Here is a 16,514-nt window from a genome sequence, read left to right as displayed (position 1 = left end):
GAATATCGGAAAAGGAAAGAATAGTATTGGTGATTGTATGAGGAAGGATAGCAAACGGCTTCCTAGAGGTCCTGTTCATCTCAGGAACTCACATCAAACAGTTTTAAGCAAAAGTAAAACAAGGAAACGGGGGAGTTGTTTAGCAGTTCATTAAACTGAACAGACCTAGAGGGGTCGAGTGAGGAAGGTTGAGTCTGTGTGACCAGATGCACTGGTGTGAGAAAGTGTCTTCACACCTCGAGTTGCTGGATCAGGGGATAACAATATGCTGTTTTCATTTCATGTTGAATCTCAGAAAAATAATGAATCTATTTTCAGCATGAACTCTGTTCCTGGTGATATTAGGGCAAATGTAAAGCTATCATTTACCTTACACTTAACTTTATAGGGAATGCTGAGGAACTCAAGGGGGGGAGGTTAGGGATGGCTAAGATGATGATGCATTGTTTATGTGCATGGCATTTAGAATGCATAGAAATGACAGCCACCTGGATGAATATGACACAGTGATAAAAACCTACAGGCACTCACCAGTGAAGGACTGACTTTCTGAGCATACCGAGGAGACAAAGGAATGCAAAACTGAATCTAGGTAGACATGCCACTGTCCATGAAATTAAACATACAGTGTACAAATACAAACTGTGAATAAGAGAACTTGTAGAAGGTAAAGGAAGTACAGGTTCTGAAAAGAAAATCTGACCCAGTGGATTTCCTGTTCGGCCCATTGCCCCGTCTTCTTTCTTGCATATGGTGCCTCCCATATCTAAGCAAATGCTGCAGGGAAGCCTGGCCCAGGCACAAGGCTGGATTTTTTTTTCCTTTGCCAGAGATAGACTGAAGCACCTATTCTTATCAAGCAGAGATGGTTTTAACTGTGTGTGGGTTGGATTCTGGCCAGTGAAACAGTTAACTACACCTAAAACTTCTGGTCAACCTTCTTACCTTCTCCAAGACACATAGGGAAGAACAGTCTGCTGGACTTGACTCTGACTTTAGAATTCATGACACGCTCCTAAAAGGGAATTAACCTGGCAAGGAAGTTTATTCATAAGTAGTACAGGATATAGAAACATGGAAAGACCTGGGTCCTTGATAATCTACTGACAAAATTACCTAGGACCCCCCCTTTTCTGACCCTCTCTGCCATATAACTAATAGAATTCCATACTGCTTACAATGTTTCAAGAAAGGAGAGACTTTAAAATTAATGATAACTGAAAAAAATCTAACTGACATGCAATGATTTTTCATTAAAACTCAATTTATGGCTTGGATATTGAAGTGACTTTTAAATTTTTGTTTGCTAAATGAGTAAAAAAACCAAACCATGCAAGCATTATTGTATTTGCCACTTCAATGAGAGACTCTCTATGGAAAGATGCTATACATTATACCTTGAAGGTGGGTAGTAACAGTGAAACAAATGCAAACACGTACTGTTCACAGTTAAAACTTTGGTGATGGGGGACTTGGACAGTCATATGCATTAAAGGGAAGCAGAATATATTTTTATGGCAGAAATTCTTTTATGCAACTGTAGAATTGACATCATATGTTGGCCTACATACAGGTTTTGAACTATCATTATGCAGTTTCCCTGCTGGTAATGGCATTTTACAGTAGTATGTGATATCTCGGTACAGTAGCACCCTCATACATTTGGAGACTGGCACTATACCTTATTAGGAATGACACTTTCCCTATGAAAAACAAGATGTTTGTGGAAAGATCACTATCTGGTAATACTAACAGCTTCATGTGACAACGTTGACTCTGTTGTTAGCAGGGGACATCTGTTGGATTTTACATCTATTTTTGGCTCTGATCTTGGGCTCTCCACTTACTCTTGGAAAAGAAGCTCGTGATATTCTAGTGACTTCATTTTTGACATAGTATTCCATTCATGAGGAATGCCAAATTTCTATATAGACTCACTCTGTGTTTCTTATTACTACTGCAAAACAGTATGTTTCATTCCCATTTCTTTATGTCACCATAAGGAAAGGTAATGTGATTTATTTAGGCTATTTATTTATTTAGATATTTTTTTTTTACCATTCACATTATCTGAATGAAATGTAACTTGCATTCCCACAGAGCAAATGGTATAGGAGAAATGTAGGCAACAATTATATGGGGTCAGTGTTACATGTGTTAGGGTAGACTTTGAGACATATTTTTTTTAAGCAATCAGGAAGGTAACCTAAACATGATAACAGGATTGTTCCTCTTTTATTAGTTTGATCTGGAGTTGTTCCGGTGTTCTTGTGTAACCCTACACTCATAAAATTAGCACATTCTTTCTCTGTAACCACACCACCAACCTTGGTAGCTGCCATCATTCTGAGGTTCCCCCTCCAGCTCCTGATATCATGCTTTGGTAACATAAAGGACTGCAGGAGTGCAGCTGCAGGATCTAATCACTTTCCTCTGCAAAGCCTTTGGGAAAGCCTTTGGTAGAAGCTTGTGTGGGTCTCTGTGCTAGTCGGCAATGTGCAACCAGTGCTTCTATTCAAGTTTCGTTATCATAGCTTAAGTAATGTGTACCCCATAATCACAATGCAGATGGGAATGTTTAGTACAGCTTATCTTTGTCTCAGATAAAATGGGCATTCTGCTTTTTGGAGCCAGCAACTAGATAATGTGCACAGGATCCTGTCACCATCTCGGACACAAGGTGGCTCTTGTCTTGACCCCAAAGCTGTTTGTATCTGAACTCAGTCAAAACATACACCTTTCCAACATTAGCTGTCTCCTTTCAGACAATAGGGACTTCTGAGGAGAGTAACAAGTTGACTAATAAGCACATTTTGATTTCTTGTGACTATGAATAGGCATAAAATATGTCAGCCATTTTAGACTAAGTGTTCAGAGTGACTAGTAACATACGTTATACCATATTTAGTAAGTTCAAAATTGTACTTCAGCACAGAAAAAAAACTTCATTTAACATTAAAAATTGCTGTATGTTATGACTGAATTGTTCAATTGTAAGTTGCCTAAAAATTCACTCCAGCAAATACAGAGAAAAGTAGTTATGTTTTTTGAAAAATAATATATTACTGACAGCAAACTAGTGTGTGAGCAAAAGTTTGGAATCAAAATGTGTTTAATATATTAATATATTCAATAATGTGTGTCAAGATAAGTTCCAAAAATTTACGGTTCCCCAAAAGGAAATATGAATTTTTCCAAAAGAAAAAAAAAGACCTTATTATTTGATATTCTGAGAACACATCATTGATGTAAAGTTCCTTGTTGTGGAACACTTTTGGCCATTAGCCTGATCAATTCTACTGTTCAGGGTAGCTCCAACTGCCCTCACACTCACATTTACTATGTGAATACTACTTCCTATACCTTAGCCCTAACAAAAATAAATGTGTGTGTGTGTGTCCTATTTATATTAGCCACATCCAGCCTGACAATCTACTCCAATACATGATCAAGATGAACACCAAGTTCTAAATATGAAATAAGCACTGTGGCATAAATTATTTCATATGAAAGAACTACATCCATTATTCTCTGTCTACCATACTAAAAATCGGCCATTTGTTCTATCAATGGTTATGCATCATATATGTGCTCAGACTTATGCAGGCAGTCACAACTACTGTGAGATTATGATCGCACTGGCTGTGTCATGTCCAGAAGTAGCATTTCACAGCCTTTCATCCCATTTCCCAGATCTTAAATTCTTTCCACCCATTCTTCCATAATGTTTCCTGAGCCTTGGAGAGGATGGTATAAGTGTCTTCTTTAGTGCTAAGCACTCAACCATCTTTTATGTTCAGTATCTTGACCAATCATATGTCTCTGAATTCACTATTCATTGCAAAGAGAAGCTTATGTGAGTAATGCTGAGAGTAGTGGTTATCTATGGGTATAAACATAATATTTAGAAGGTAGCTTGGTGTCATATCCATTTAGGTGAACAGTAGTATTAGGTTACCTCCCCCAGGGCCCAAGACCTCCTCATCATTTGGTTTTTGACAGGTATAAATTGCAAGGTATAAATTCTCTTTTGTGGAGCACAGTCCTTATATTCAAGCACAGAGTAAATGGTTTCGGCCATAACAGCTGTACCACTATTGTACTAATATGTACAAGTCTCCTGGAAGATCATTATTATACTTCATATGGTTCCTTACTAGGTAAGCTCATTGATGCCTTTTCTCTACCAGAAGCCTACATAGCACCTTCTATCACAATGAAATCTAGCTGGCAGTGGGGAGGCTTCCAAATCAGTTCCTACTTAATTTTCTTTTCTTTTGTTATTAGATATTTCAAATGTTACCCCTTTCCTGGTTTCCCATCTGAAAATCCCCTCCCCTTCTCCCCCTGCTCCCCAACCCTCTCATTCCTGCTTCCTGGTCCTGGCATTCCCCTATACTGGGGCATAGATCCTTCACAGGACCTAGGACCTCTCCTCCCATTGATGACCAACTAGGCCATCCTCTGCTACATATACAGCTAGAGCCACAAGTCCCACCATGTATTTGTTGTTGCTGTTGTTGTTGTTGTTGTTGTTGTTGGTGGTGGTGGTGGTTGGTTTGGTTTGATTTGGTTTTAGTTTTAGTTTTGTTTGTTTTTTGTTTTTTGTTTTGTTTTGTTTGTTTTTTTTTTTTTTTTTTTTTTTTTTTTTTTGTAGTTTAGTTCCAAGGAGCTCTGAGGTTACTGGTTAGTTCATATTGATGTTCCTCCTATGAGGCTTTAAACCCCTTCAGCTCCTTGTGTACTTTCTCTAGCTCCTTCATTGGGAACTTTGTGCTCCGTCCAATGGATGACTGTGAGCATCCACTTCTGTATTTTCCAGGCATTGGCAGAGCCCCTCAGGAGACAGCTATATTAGACTCCTGTCTGCATGCTCTTGTTGGCATCTACCACGCCCCATTTTCATGCCATGCAACTAAGATGTGTAGTGTCTGTAACAATAGGATCTCATCCTTCAGTTTTGCTGGTCAGCCAAAAATAACGGCAAGAGTCTGTATTGTTTGGGGTTTTAGGGCATTCCTGATCAACATTTCACAAGGAGATACCACAAACCTGACACCATGGTTTTTGTTTAATAACCCATAGCTTCTAGGAGGAGCTTTCATCCAGTCATACAAGGGATCTCCTTTCTAAATTTCCCCATAAATTACACTTTGTAGATGGTTTACACGATAGTATATTTCTGTATGGGTTTTCTATAACCCTTTCAGTTTAGTTAACTCTTCTCCTCACCTCCTTGTCTCCCATACACTTCCACCTCTTTTTGCTTGTACCTTTCCACCTCAGTTATTCCTATCTCTACATTCATGTCACCTGTACTTTATTATACCATCACATCTAGGGCATCCCCTTCCTAGTGCTCTCTTTCTAGATTTCAGGCCTCTTCAGGAACTCTTATGTTGAGGACATGGAGTTAGAGAGTCAAATCTAGGAGTCACCTATGAGATAGAGCATATTTGTGGGGAGCTAGGAGGGAATAGATGTCAATGGCATGTGTGTGTTGGAGGGGGTGCTTTTGTGTACATCCAGAGACCCTGGAAGAATGTCAAGTGTCTTGTTATGTCACTTAACCTATTTCCTTGAGGCAGAACTTCTTTATGAACTTAGAGCTAGGCTGGAAGTCTGTTTGGGGTTTTAGGGTATCTCTTTTTCTTGAGGCAGAACTTCTACATGAACTTAGAACTAGTTTGGAAGTCTGGGTTCCTTCTGTGTATCACTCTGCCATTCTCTTGCAACAGAATCTCTCTAAACCTGGAGCTGTTCTAGTGGTCCTCATCTATCTGCCTATTCCCTCCTCACACATAGCCAGAGCAATGAGATTACAGACTTTTAGAAAGCCATGCCTAGTTTTTACACATGGATGCTGAGATTGGAGTCAGGTCTACGAACTTGCATAACAGGCATTATTTTATTACCAGCAGCCCTGAGTATAAAGATTATTCTATTTCATAAATGTAGCTGAGAGTCAAAGAGGTCTTTCATCTTATGTAAAACTATAACTGGATGGGTCATTATCAAGATTTGAAGATAAATCCATTTGATTATATAGTCTATGTTAGTTGGTTGTGGTGGCACACACCTTATTCTTAGTATCCCTGGAGGCAGAACTACAAGTTCAAGTCTAGCCAAAGAACACAGTGAGATCCTGTTTAAGGGGAAAAATATCTATGCTACTAAGAACTGAGATATTAACATTTTAAAGTAACACACTAAGGCAAAGTAATTATGAATAGAAATACTTCATGGCCCCAGAGATGACCAGAATTATAATGTATATAAGCAAAAACTGCCTCAAGTTGTCCTAATGTTTGACCCTGTCATTTTCAGAATCATGGGAAATAAGATTGTACAGCAGAGTAAAAGATGGGCAAAAATTTCCTTGGTTTAAAGGGTTTGTTTCTTTTTTCCCATGTTACCTTTTGTACCATAAATGTCTTCTCCATTTCCATTTATTTAAGGAGAAATGCAAAAGCCAGACTGGAGGTGTCAGGGCAAAATGAACTGTCTCTCCTCAATCAACCCTCACTCTTATTCATTCATCAGGCTTAATGATACAACACTGCTAGCATATTTCCATTGAACGTGGCCTCTGACAACTCTGCCAAACAAGACCTGTTTAGAATGGAGAGCTACTCCATCAGGGTCTGATCTGTAGACTAGCTATCATAACCTCTCCCTCTCTCAAGTGTGTGGAGAGACTTGAGGTTGAATACGAAAGCTCTGTGCAGGTGTCCTTTCCAGCCCTCAGACCTATGGGTCTGCAGCTCCAGAAAAGCAACCTCTGAGGGAAGCTTTCTGTTTGATGTGGATGATGGTGAGAGCTATTTTTACACTGTGGAGCTAGTAGGTTCTCAATGAGGAAAAAATTCCCAGCTAATGAGTTAGGAACTGGGCTTGGGTCAAAATGAAGTACAGTCTACCTTTTAAACCAAACAGCCATAAGCCTAGCTTGTGTCCATACATGTTGAGCAGGGATGGGTGTTTCTCTGTATTTGTGAGGGGTTGTGGAGGTGTGAGCAGGGTATGCATTTCCATTCCTCTAATCCCATGTGGTTAAAGCTGGGTCAGCAGCCTTCTTAGCCAAGAGACATCCTTTCCTGCAAGTTCACTAAGACCACAAAGGCGGGGAGGAAAATGCCTATTCATTAATGTCAAGACTCTAATTCAGATGGCGCATAGATCTCAACACAGCAGTCAATAAACCTCTATATAAAGTGTGAGTCAGACTTGGTTCTCTCAAGCTTCTTTAACATCAAGGCACTTTATAGAATAAATTCCTTTCTGTGTTTTATAGACTTAAAATGGAAATCAACATACCTTCAGGGTTGGGTTGTTTTTTTTTTGTTTTGTTTTGTTTTGTTTTTTAATGCCAGTAGTTGAATGATATTAGTGTCCAACTTATTTTGTGTTTTAATTCACCAAAATATTTTTTCATTAACTATGGAGAATTTAGGCTATGAAATCCAAAGAACATAGGCCTCCTCCCTTCCCTACATCTCTATGTGTGTTTGTATCTATATATGAAATGTCCATTGAAAGAATTAGTGCTTTGATGCAAATAAACAGAAATTGTGATTACAATTGAACTTTAATCTATTAGTCATTTTCCAGTTGGTTCCTTACTTTGCTGTCTCACAAATTCAGATATATAGCAATGGATTTGACCTGCTGTTGGACGAGAGGCTAGCCAAATGTGGAGAACTATGGTATCAAGTGTGATACCCATGTGTCTGCCCACTTTTTCCCTAGCAACATTTCCCATTCAACCCTAAGCCAACATAGTAAAGTAATACATTAAATGTGCAGCTCTAACAACATGGCTAGTAATGATTGTCATAAAGCATAGTTGTGCTGTTATGATAGACGTTTATTTTTAAATTGAGGCCACTGGAAAGGTGATTTAAGTTTATAGAGTATAAATTCTACACCCCATGATCAGAGGATCCTGGATTATGCAGTTAACATGGTAACTGTTATAACTGGCCTCTGTGCTATACTCCTGATGCCTGCTGATTTCCCTCTGTCCTAAGATGCAGCTAGGAAAAGACTAATGCTGATCTTCATTGAGTATACATTCTGGCACAGTGGTCTACCTTCCTGGACAATAGTATAATACTATTGTATAAAACTGTGAGTGTTGACTATATAGGGAGTTATTCTGAGCATATATATATATTTATTTGCATCTATTTATTTACTAAGCAAACTGAAAGCAATATGTTAACAATTTGGATTATAATAAAGGCTCCCTGAAAATACATATTTTTAGAAGCACTGGAAGACCCATTGGGGAAACTGAAATGCCTGGGTTCCTTTTGTTTCTTGTTAGAGTCGGACCTGGAAGGCCTTGATGATCTAGGTACAGTTTACAGCAACATTGGCCAGCAGCTGAACGAGACAATGCGGCGCCGCAGACACACGGGAGAGAACGATTACAACATCGAGGTGCTTCTGGGAGTGGATGACTCTGTGGTCCGTTTCCATGGCAAAGAGCATGTCCAAAATTACCTCCTCACCCTGATGAACATTGTAAGTAATTCCTACATTTTTAGGCTTTTGGTCATTCCGATCACACTTTTTGCTTTTTAGTGTCCTCTGGACACTGATATAAGAACGTCACCCAGAGTGTGGTGGCGCACACCTTTAAGCCCAGAACTCGGGAGGCAGATACAGACTGATTTCTGAGTTCGAGGCCAGCCTGGTCTACAAAGTGAGTTCCAAGACAGCCAGGGCTATACAGAGAAACCCTGTCTCGAAAAACCAAAAAAAAAAAAAAAAAAAAAAAAAAGAACGTCACCCAAAGCCTGAGCATAACAGCTATTAATTCAAATTCTGATCCATACCTCTTAAGTATAGCATTGCAGTCAAAGGAGACATGAAGTACAAGTGCCTTTTGACCAATCTACTGGTTTCTTTTTGTTACCAAGTGAAAATCACATGTTTTAGAAGCCATATAAGGGAAGGAATTATATCATGATTTTGATTTTGATTTTGATTTTCATTTGGAGGCACAATAATACTCTGTAGACTGTCAGATTGCCTCAATATGTGCTCTAGACAGTTAAATAAATCTCCCCAGTATTGTTCTGTACCTGAGATGTTAGAAGATTTTCAAAGATGTATAAGAACTTTCAAACAAATGCACTAGTTTGAAAGTTCTAGAGAAGGTAATACGCTTACAAAGCATATAGCTCCGGCTTCAGCCATTGCTTATGGGCCTTTCAAGTAATGTGTCCTTTATTTTTTTCTCTTATGAGCCTTAATCAGATTCAGAGGCAATTTTGGCATCATTTCTAATTGGTGTCCTTTTAATCTTTGTAACTGGCATAGAGCAATTGCTGAGAAATGACCAGCAACAATGTATCCAAGCCACCGACTTCTGCAAGGTAGTTGGGGTGTTGGCCCACTTCCCTTTCATGCATTCTATCCCATATCATTCTATAACCCATGGCAGATTGATCGTGTAAATTTGTTGTCAAAATCTCTTCTCTCTTTCTGTTTTTTGGTGTTTGGCTTTATTTCTGTGGGAGTCTATACTATTCACTTTTTTTTCATGTGTAGTATATTTCATACAACTATGAAGATATATGTTAGAAATAATATTCTTAATTTTATTAATGATTATTTTATGAACACCAATATTTCAGCTTATGAAGTATATTTTTGCTCATTGAGTTCATAACATTACACATGTTTTAAAACTCTGTGAGGTTCTGAAGGTATGTTGTGCACAGATTGACCAGGCTCATGGTCAGTGCAGTAGCACCAAGTGATGCTATTTAAATTCATAAGCCTTCCCTGAACGGCTAACTTGCAGAACATCCTGGAGGGGAAAGGGAAACAAGCCCATTTATGGTAAGTTGGTTGAATTATGTGTCCTTAAGTGCTATGCCAAGGAGCATGTATGAATTCCACAATAGGTCAGAGAGCACAGATCAGATCTTAGCATCAGAATTCTGAAGGCTCCTTGTTGGGCCATTTGGACAGATAAGCAAGAGCGCTAAGTTGTATGGTGCATGAGGAGAGATTTGAAAAGGGATGCACAGAGGTGGAAACATGAGAATGGGAAGAAAGAGGAAATCATGGAAATGTAATTTAGAGCAAATGTATTGTCTGCCCCTATATTGTTAGGACCAATGGTTTTAAATTCTAGAGATTGTAAACACACTAATTCTATTATGTTAATTATACACAGAGAAAAATTAGCAATTATTATTAGTTCAGTTGGAAATATTTTGTGAATGCATTCAAGTTACAAAAGATAAACAAATAACTCACAGTAATTAAAGTGTGTTTTTTAAAAGAGATCCCAAAGTTAGTGTGTGATTCATGACATTTAGTACAAACATGCACACTGTTATAATGAAGAAGTCTTCACTAATCTCTCAGAGGGTGCTGCTGTGTAGAGTCTGCTATTGTAAGTTGAGGGAAATTGTGACTTGTTTTAAAATAGATTTGAAAATGTTGAGAGATGCATATCTGGGATGTATTTCCTGCTGTAGCATTCGCACAGCACTCAAGAGAACACCTAGCAATTGTAAGACATTGACCATAGAAAGATTTTTGTTGTAAAACTTTCCACACAGAGTATAGCTGCAATGCTCTCCTAATCTTAATGAAGGTAGGAAAGATTCAGGGAGGGAAAGATGATAAGAAACCCTTTAAATAGGAAGATTGACTATATAGTCAGTTAATAATGATTGCAAATAAATATGGAAAGGGGAATTTTAATTTAGAATAATATTTTAAGGTATGAATATATATATATATATATATATATATATATATATATATATATATATACACACATATATATGTCTATAAATTAAAAGTTTGGACCAAAAAAATAGCATTCTAGAGTTTGGGTTTTATTTTTATAAAGTTTTCAGTTTTCCATGAAGTCACATAAAGTCTTCTGCATGGTCTCTTCTAGCAGGATATTGGTACTCTTGTACATAGCAGGTTAAGAGGAAATAAGGAAAGTAGTGAAAGAAAGACAAACATCTGTAAGGATGAAAGCCAGGTGTGCAGGGAGTGCCACCTGGGCTTGTAGAATCACATTGTTTTACTTTACTTGAGACTGGGAAGTCTTTATCCAATTAAGAGGGAGCTAATTAAAAGAAAATAAAAATTGTGGATTTCCATCCATTTGGAAGCTAGAGTTTCTCTTGGTCTCTATACCTGTGTGCACCATCAATCACCTCACATCCGAGTCTCTGGCACCTTTTTCTTTGCAAGTTGAGGCTCATGTTTAGTGATGATATTTTTAGACTTTGCTCTCTCCTGGTCCACTGTCTTTGCCTCTTCAGTCCTTTTCTGCTCAAATACCTATGAGACTTCCAGACTGGTGAAAAGGAACCTATCAACCTTGTTTTGTAGACTAATAATCCAAAAAGAAAGTTAATATGCTCAATCATTGGCAGTTGCTTGAAGATTTGAGTGACTTTTCCAGGGCCATGACAAAGCACTGTGATAAAAAGCAACTCATGGAAGAATTTATTTTGGCAGATGGCTCCAGGGGGAAAGGCCATAACAGCTGGGAGAAATGCTAACAAGCAGGGGGAGCAGGAAGTTGAGTGGTCACAGCTTCAGAGTACACACAAAGCCGAGGGAGTGGACTAGAAGTGGCCCAAGACGAGGAGTCCTCAAAGCCACAGCCCATGCACACTAGCTCCTCAAACATCAAGGCCAACAGGGAACTAAATATTCAAACACCTGAGTCTATGGCAGGGTATTCTCATTCAAACTACACTACATATATAGAAATTACTGCACAGACTATCAACCTAATGTTACTCATAAATGTAAGCGTTCATCATTGAAACACCAATAACCTGTGTCCTCAGATGCTTGTAGTTCATAAGAAAAACTAAAACCCCCAGACTTTTCGGTTTGGAATGACATGGCAGGCTTGCTAATGCAACCTCTTCCCTGTAGAGACAGGAAGGTTTTGTTGGTGTTGCTGTTGATACATTGGCTCCTGCGATCCAGTATGTGGTTGAGGTGGTAATGGTTACCACCCTTTCCCATCCCTTTTTGTTCTAGCATATAAAATAACATCCTTTTCTTTTCATCTATAGTTTGGTCTTTTCTAGAGTCATTTCATTTATCAAGACCAGGATCAGTTAGCAGGTCCTTTGAGTCTCTTGCAAATTAACTCGGTACGCCGTACTTTAATTTTTTGAGAGTAGTTTTCTGACAGCTTGTTTGTTCCTTGATTACACTTAACAGTATGTTTTTAAGCTTCATATGTGGAATGTTGACAGCTGCCTGCCGTGTACATATAAATAAAAACACAATGAATCTTATACTCCCTCCATAACCTGGCTCTTACCAAGCACAGTGACTGAGTTTTAGCACATGGATGTTATTGGTGTACTTAATGACAACTTCTGGCTCTTAGGTAATGTCAGTGGAGTCCCTCATCATCACTGTAACACAGATTTACCTGGAGATACATGTTCAGGCAGCCTTAGTGGGTCATGCAACAGTTTTCATTTTGGGTCAGTATCTAAAATCCAGGTATTTTTCTGTTGAAATTCACAACTGTGTGCTAGTATTTATTTATCCAGCATTTGTAGTCTCTCTTGAGACCACAATCCTGTTAAGTCCCTAGGAAACAACAACAAAAACTAATAAAATCTAGCTCCCTCACATATCTTGCTAATTGTACCAGGTAAAATCAAATAATGCTAATAAAATACGATAGTATTTTTTTTTTCATTCGGAAGATCCATCACAGACATTATGTAAATATGAAATCAGAAGGAAGAAGTTGAGGTTTGGCCACTAAGACCAGTGGTCTATAAAGTATTCAGAAGGGATGTGCTATATGAGCTGGATATCAAAGAATACATTGGGTATTGAAAGGTGGTGGTGGTGGGGACCAACTTGTAATAAGGTCCTGCAAGTGCAAGCTCATTGTGTTTTGATAACCACTGTTTTAGTTAGTGTTTCTATTGTCGCAACAAAAACCCCATGACCCAAAACCAACTTGGGGAGGAAAGAGTTTATTGAGTCTGTCACTGGAGGAAGTCAGGATGGGAACTCAAGCAGGGCTGGAATGCCATGGCAGGAGCTGACACAGGCCATGGAGCGGTGTTGCTTACTGGCCTGTTTCATATGATTTGCACAGCCTGCTTTCTTATAGAACCCAGGATCACCAGCCCAGGGATGTCGCCACTCACCATGGACTGGGCCCTCCTCCTATCGATCACTAATTAATAAAATGCCTTACAGCTGGATCACATAACGGTGTTTCCTCAGCTGAGGCTCATTTCTCTGTGATGACTCTAGCTTGTGTCAAGTTGACACAAAACTGTCCAGTACACCCACTGTAGGTTTGCCTGTGTGGTAAGTGATGGGGTACTGCAGGGAGACAGGGTAGGAGAGACTGGGTAGGAAGCTGAGGCTAACTTCAGGAAAATGGATGTACCATCTTAAGGCATGGGGAATTTCTTGCTAATAAGGAGCTGTAACAGGTTTTAGAGGTGATTAGCGATGTCTTGGGTGTGGGCTTTGGTTGCAGAGGGATGATTAGAAGTGCTTCCTTTTCTTTATCTCCTTCCTCAACTGTTCTCCAGCTCAGCACCTGCTTTTATATTCTCCCTCATTCTTTAATACCGAACTCAAACCCAGAGACTCATGCATTCTACGCAAGCTGTCTACCACCGACCCTCATCCACAATGCTGTTCGTTTCTTCTCACATTTATATTCTCCATGCTTTAAGGCCTGTGTTTCTCCCATTAGAATACATGTCTGGTCAGAGCAAATTCAAACTTATTTACTGTTTAGTTCCCCACTACTTGGATATCGGGGCACTTATCAAAGTCTGATGAGAGTATTATAAACAATTAGAGTCTTACATAGCATTATAGCGACTAGTAATGTTAGGTTGGAGTTGAGAGACAAATGGACTTGGTTGCAGGACACCTGTCTATTCTGAGTATCAGGATGCCCCAGAGGAAAAGTGGGTGTGTGACTGTTTGGCAGGTTTAGCTCTGTGAGACACAATTGTGGAGAATGATAATTCTTCATAGATCCATTCAGAATTCTTTCATGTTTGGCCAGAAGTACCCTGGCTGTCTTGACATGCAAAGATCTCTTTAAAAATTCATGTATCTGAACTATTTATCTGCTTCTCTGAGCAAACAGCAGTAATTGTGCCTAACAGGGATATATATATATATATATATATATATATATATACACTTACATATATATATATATATAAATATACTTACATATATATATATATATACTTACATGTATATATATACTTACATATATATATATATACTTACATGTATATATATACTTACATATATATATGCCAAATGCCATCTTAATCTCTGTTTCCATATAGACTCATGTGTTCCCTTTGATAACTCTGTGAATACAATACTGTGGCAATTCATTTTTACCAATGTGAAACTGAGGCAAAGATGATGAAATGATATGCCCAGGGTCACATAGCTAAAACCCTAGCTAGGCAGGTAGGTGACAGGGCCCATGTTCCTAATCATTCTACCATGCTGCCTCTCAAGACCCAATTCACCTGGAAGAAAAATGAGCGTCTCTTTGTTGAAGCCAGACAAAGCTGTTCATCAGCTAGTCAGACAAAGGTCAGGCTGTCCTGCCAGGGGAATGCCCTGGAGAAATTGTCCTGACCGGGAACAAACCTGGAAGGAATTTTTTTTTTTCAAGGAAAGAGATACTTGGTTGGATTTTTGCCTTTTTTGCCCTCTTTATATCATTGGCAACTTCATCAAAGTCAAGGCCATCTGAAAATTGAATTAATGTTCTGTTTACCCTTTCTTCCAGGTCGTTTAATGAGAACTCTGGGCTCAGCCCTGAACTCCTCATTGAACATGCCCAGAGCCCAGTAGGCTGGCACTACAAGTGACATTGTGATCGGTATCACTTGTGTCACATGCATGACTTATAGCAACATCTGCACTTAGTGCTTTTCTTATGCCCAACACTGACTCCACGCCACACCTTGTTTTTTTTTCATTCACCTTTTTCTGGCTTTGATTTTTCCAGTACTTTTAGTGCACCATTGTTTTGATGAAAAAAAAAAAAGAAATTGTTATTTGTAATAAATCTATCTTCACCTTTCTTTAAAATTCATCTGGAAGAAGATAACCAAAACAAATGAACGTCGCCCAGATTAATACCCTCAGTTGCTCTGTGACTGTGGCACTGGGAAAATGAACAACCCTGGGTTTCAGTGTCCTCAGCTGTAAAGAGAAGATTATATCCGTGAGTGTCTCAAGGATTACTTGATTTAGTACAGGGCTGACATATGAACAACGATGTCTGGCATTTAGAAAGGTATACACGGTGGTAAGTGTTGCAAGTAGATCCTGATGGTGCTGCTTTTACTTGGGAACATATGCTTTCTTTGTCACTACAACATCGTAAAACTATCGTCTTTACCAACATTGTTTTAGTCTCCTCTGATTGGGTGAAGTTGGGAATTCAGTCTGACACACCCTTAGTTCCTTCTATACTGTGTTGATTGCATGGTAAACATCGGCAGCTGATAGGGGTGGGCCTTTAGGTCTCTTATGGACTACTATAACCGGATTACACACAAACTCAAAATAAGAATTTGCCAATATTTTTGCTTTGCTTTTAAGATTCAGATAAGTAGTCATTCAAAATAAGATTCTTCTCATGCTATTTTGAAACTTCTGTTTAGCTTAGTGGGAGCTGTTTTGTTTGTGAGTAAACACGAGAAGGCCCACTAGCCAGCTGGGGATGTAGGTGCTTTGGAGGTGTAGGGAACAGACAACTGGTCCTTCTCTCCTATCAAGAGGTGCACAGTGCCATCTGCTGACAGATCTCTACCACCTCTGAGACAAACTACGAGGCAATGATTTTTTTTCCCAGTAATTTTCTTGATAATTATGAATTTCACCTTCCACTTGATTGACATGGAACAAATTCAAATTAAAGCCTTTTTTTTGAGAGAGAGAAGGTGGGTCGTGGCTATGAGTTTTCACAAAACCACCCCATATACAAGCAGATGGGTTTGGAAAGGATTTGGCATTTGGCAGAGGATAGAGATGTGTCATCCTGCTTGATTTGAGCAACCTGTCTATGAGGTAGGCAGAGCAACTACGGTTACAATTTTTCACCGAGAAACTTGAGGTCCAGAGTGGTTAGGTAGCCACTCTAAAGTCCTTTAGCTAGAATCCAGAACATATGACCCCACAGAACCTTGCTTATTCTTCCTCCGAGTGTTCTCGTCCTGTGTGTGTCTCGGTGTGACAACACTGTACTGTAGCACTGACGGGCGTGAGGAGATGGAGAGTTGACATATTACTAAGCATGTATTAAAAGTGAATTATCCATAGGAGTCAACTTTCTTGATCTTTGAGAAGCAACATGGTGAAGATGCAGGTCTTTGCCCAGTATAGACTGCTACTGTTGGTTTTTCTTATTGGAAGACTAGTTTCTACTACTGTGAGAATATTGCTCCTCCTTTGATTAATTTTTTAAAAAA

The 16,514-nt window shown here is 39.0% G+C and overlaps 1 protein-coding gene across 2 annotated transcripts in view; it reads left to right on the top strand.

Annotated features, from left to right (window-relative positions):
- Nucleotides 1–16,514, top strand: part of Adamts3 (ADAM metallopeptidase with thrombospondin type 1 motif 3) — a 221,790-nt gene that overhangs the window by 167,060 nt on the left and 38,216 nt on the right. For both annotated transcript variants that reach the window (XM_021162812.2, XM_021162810.2), the window contains exon 5: nucleotides 8,330–8,529. In XM_021162812.2, the coding sequence (XP_021018471.1) occupies nucleotides 8,330–8,529 (200 nt within the window). The remainder of the gene's footprint in view (nucleotides 1–8,329; nucleotides 8,530–16,514) is intronic.

This window comes from Mus caroli, unplaced genomic scaffold, assembly GCF_978045245.1.
Source record: "Mus caroli unplaced genomic scaffold, Mus_caroli_1 scaffold_4, whole genome shotgun sequence".
NCBI lineage: Eukaryota > Metazoa > Chordata > Mammalia > Rodentia > Muridae > Mus > Mus caroli.
This window is presented reverse-complemented; position numbering and strand designations above follow the sequence as displayed.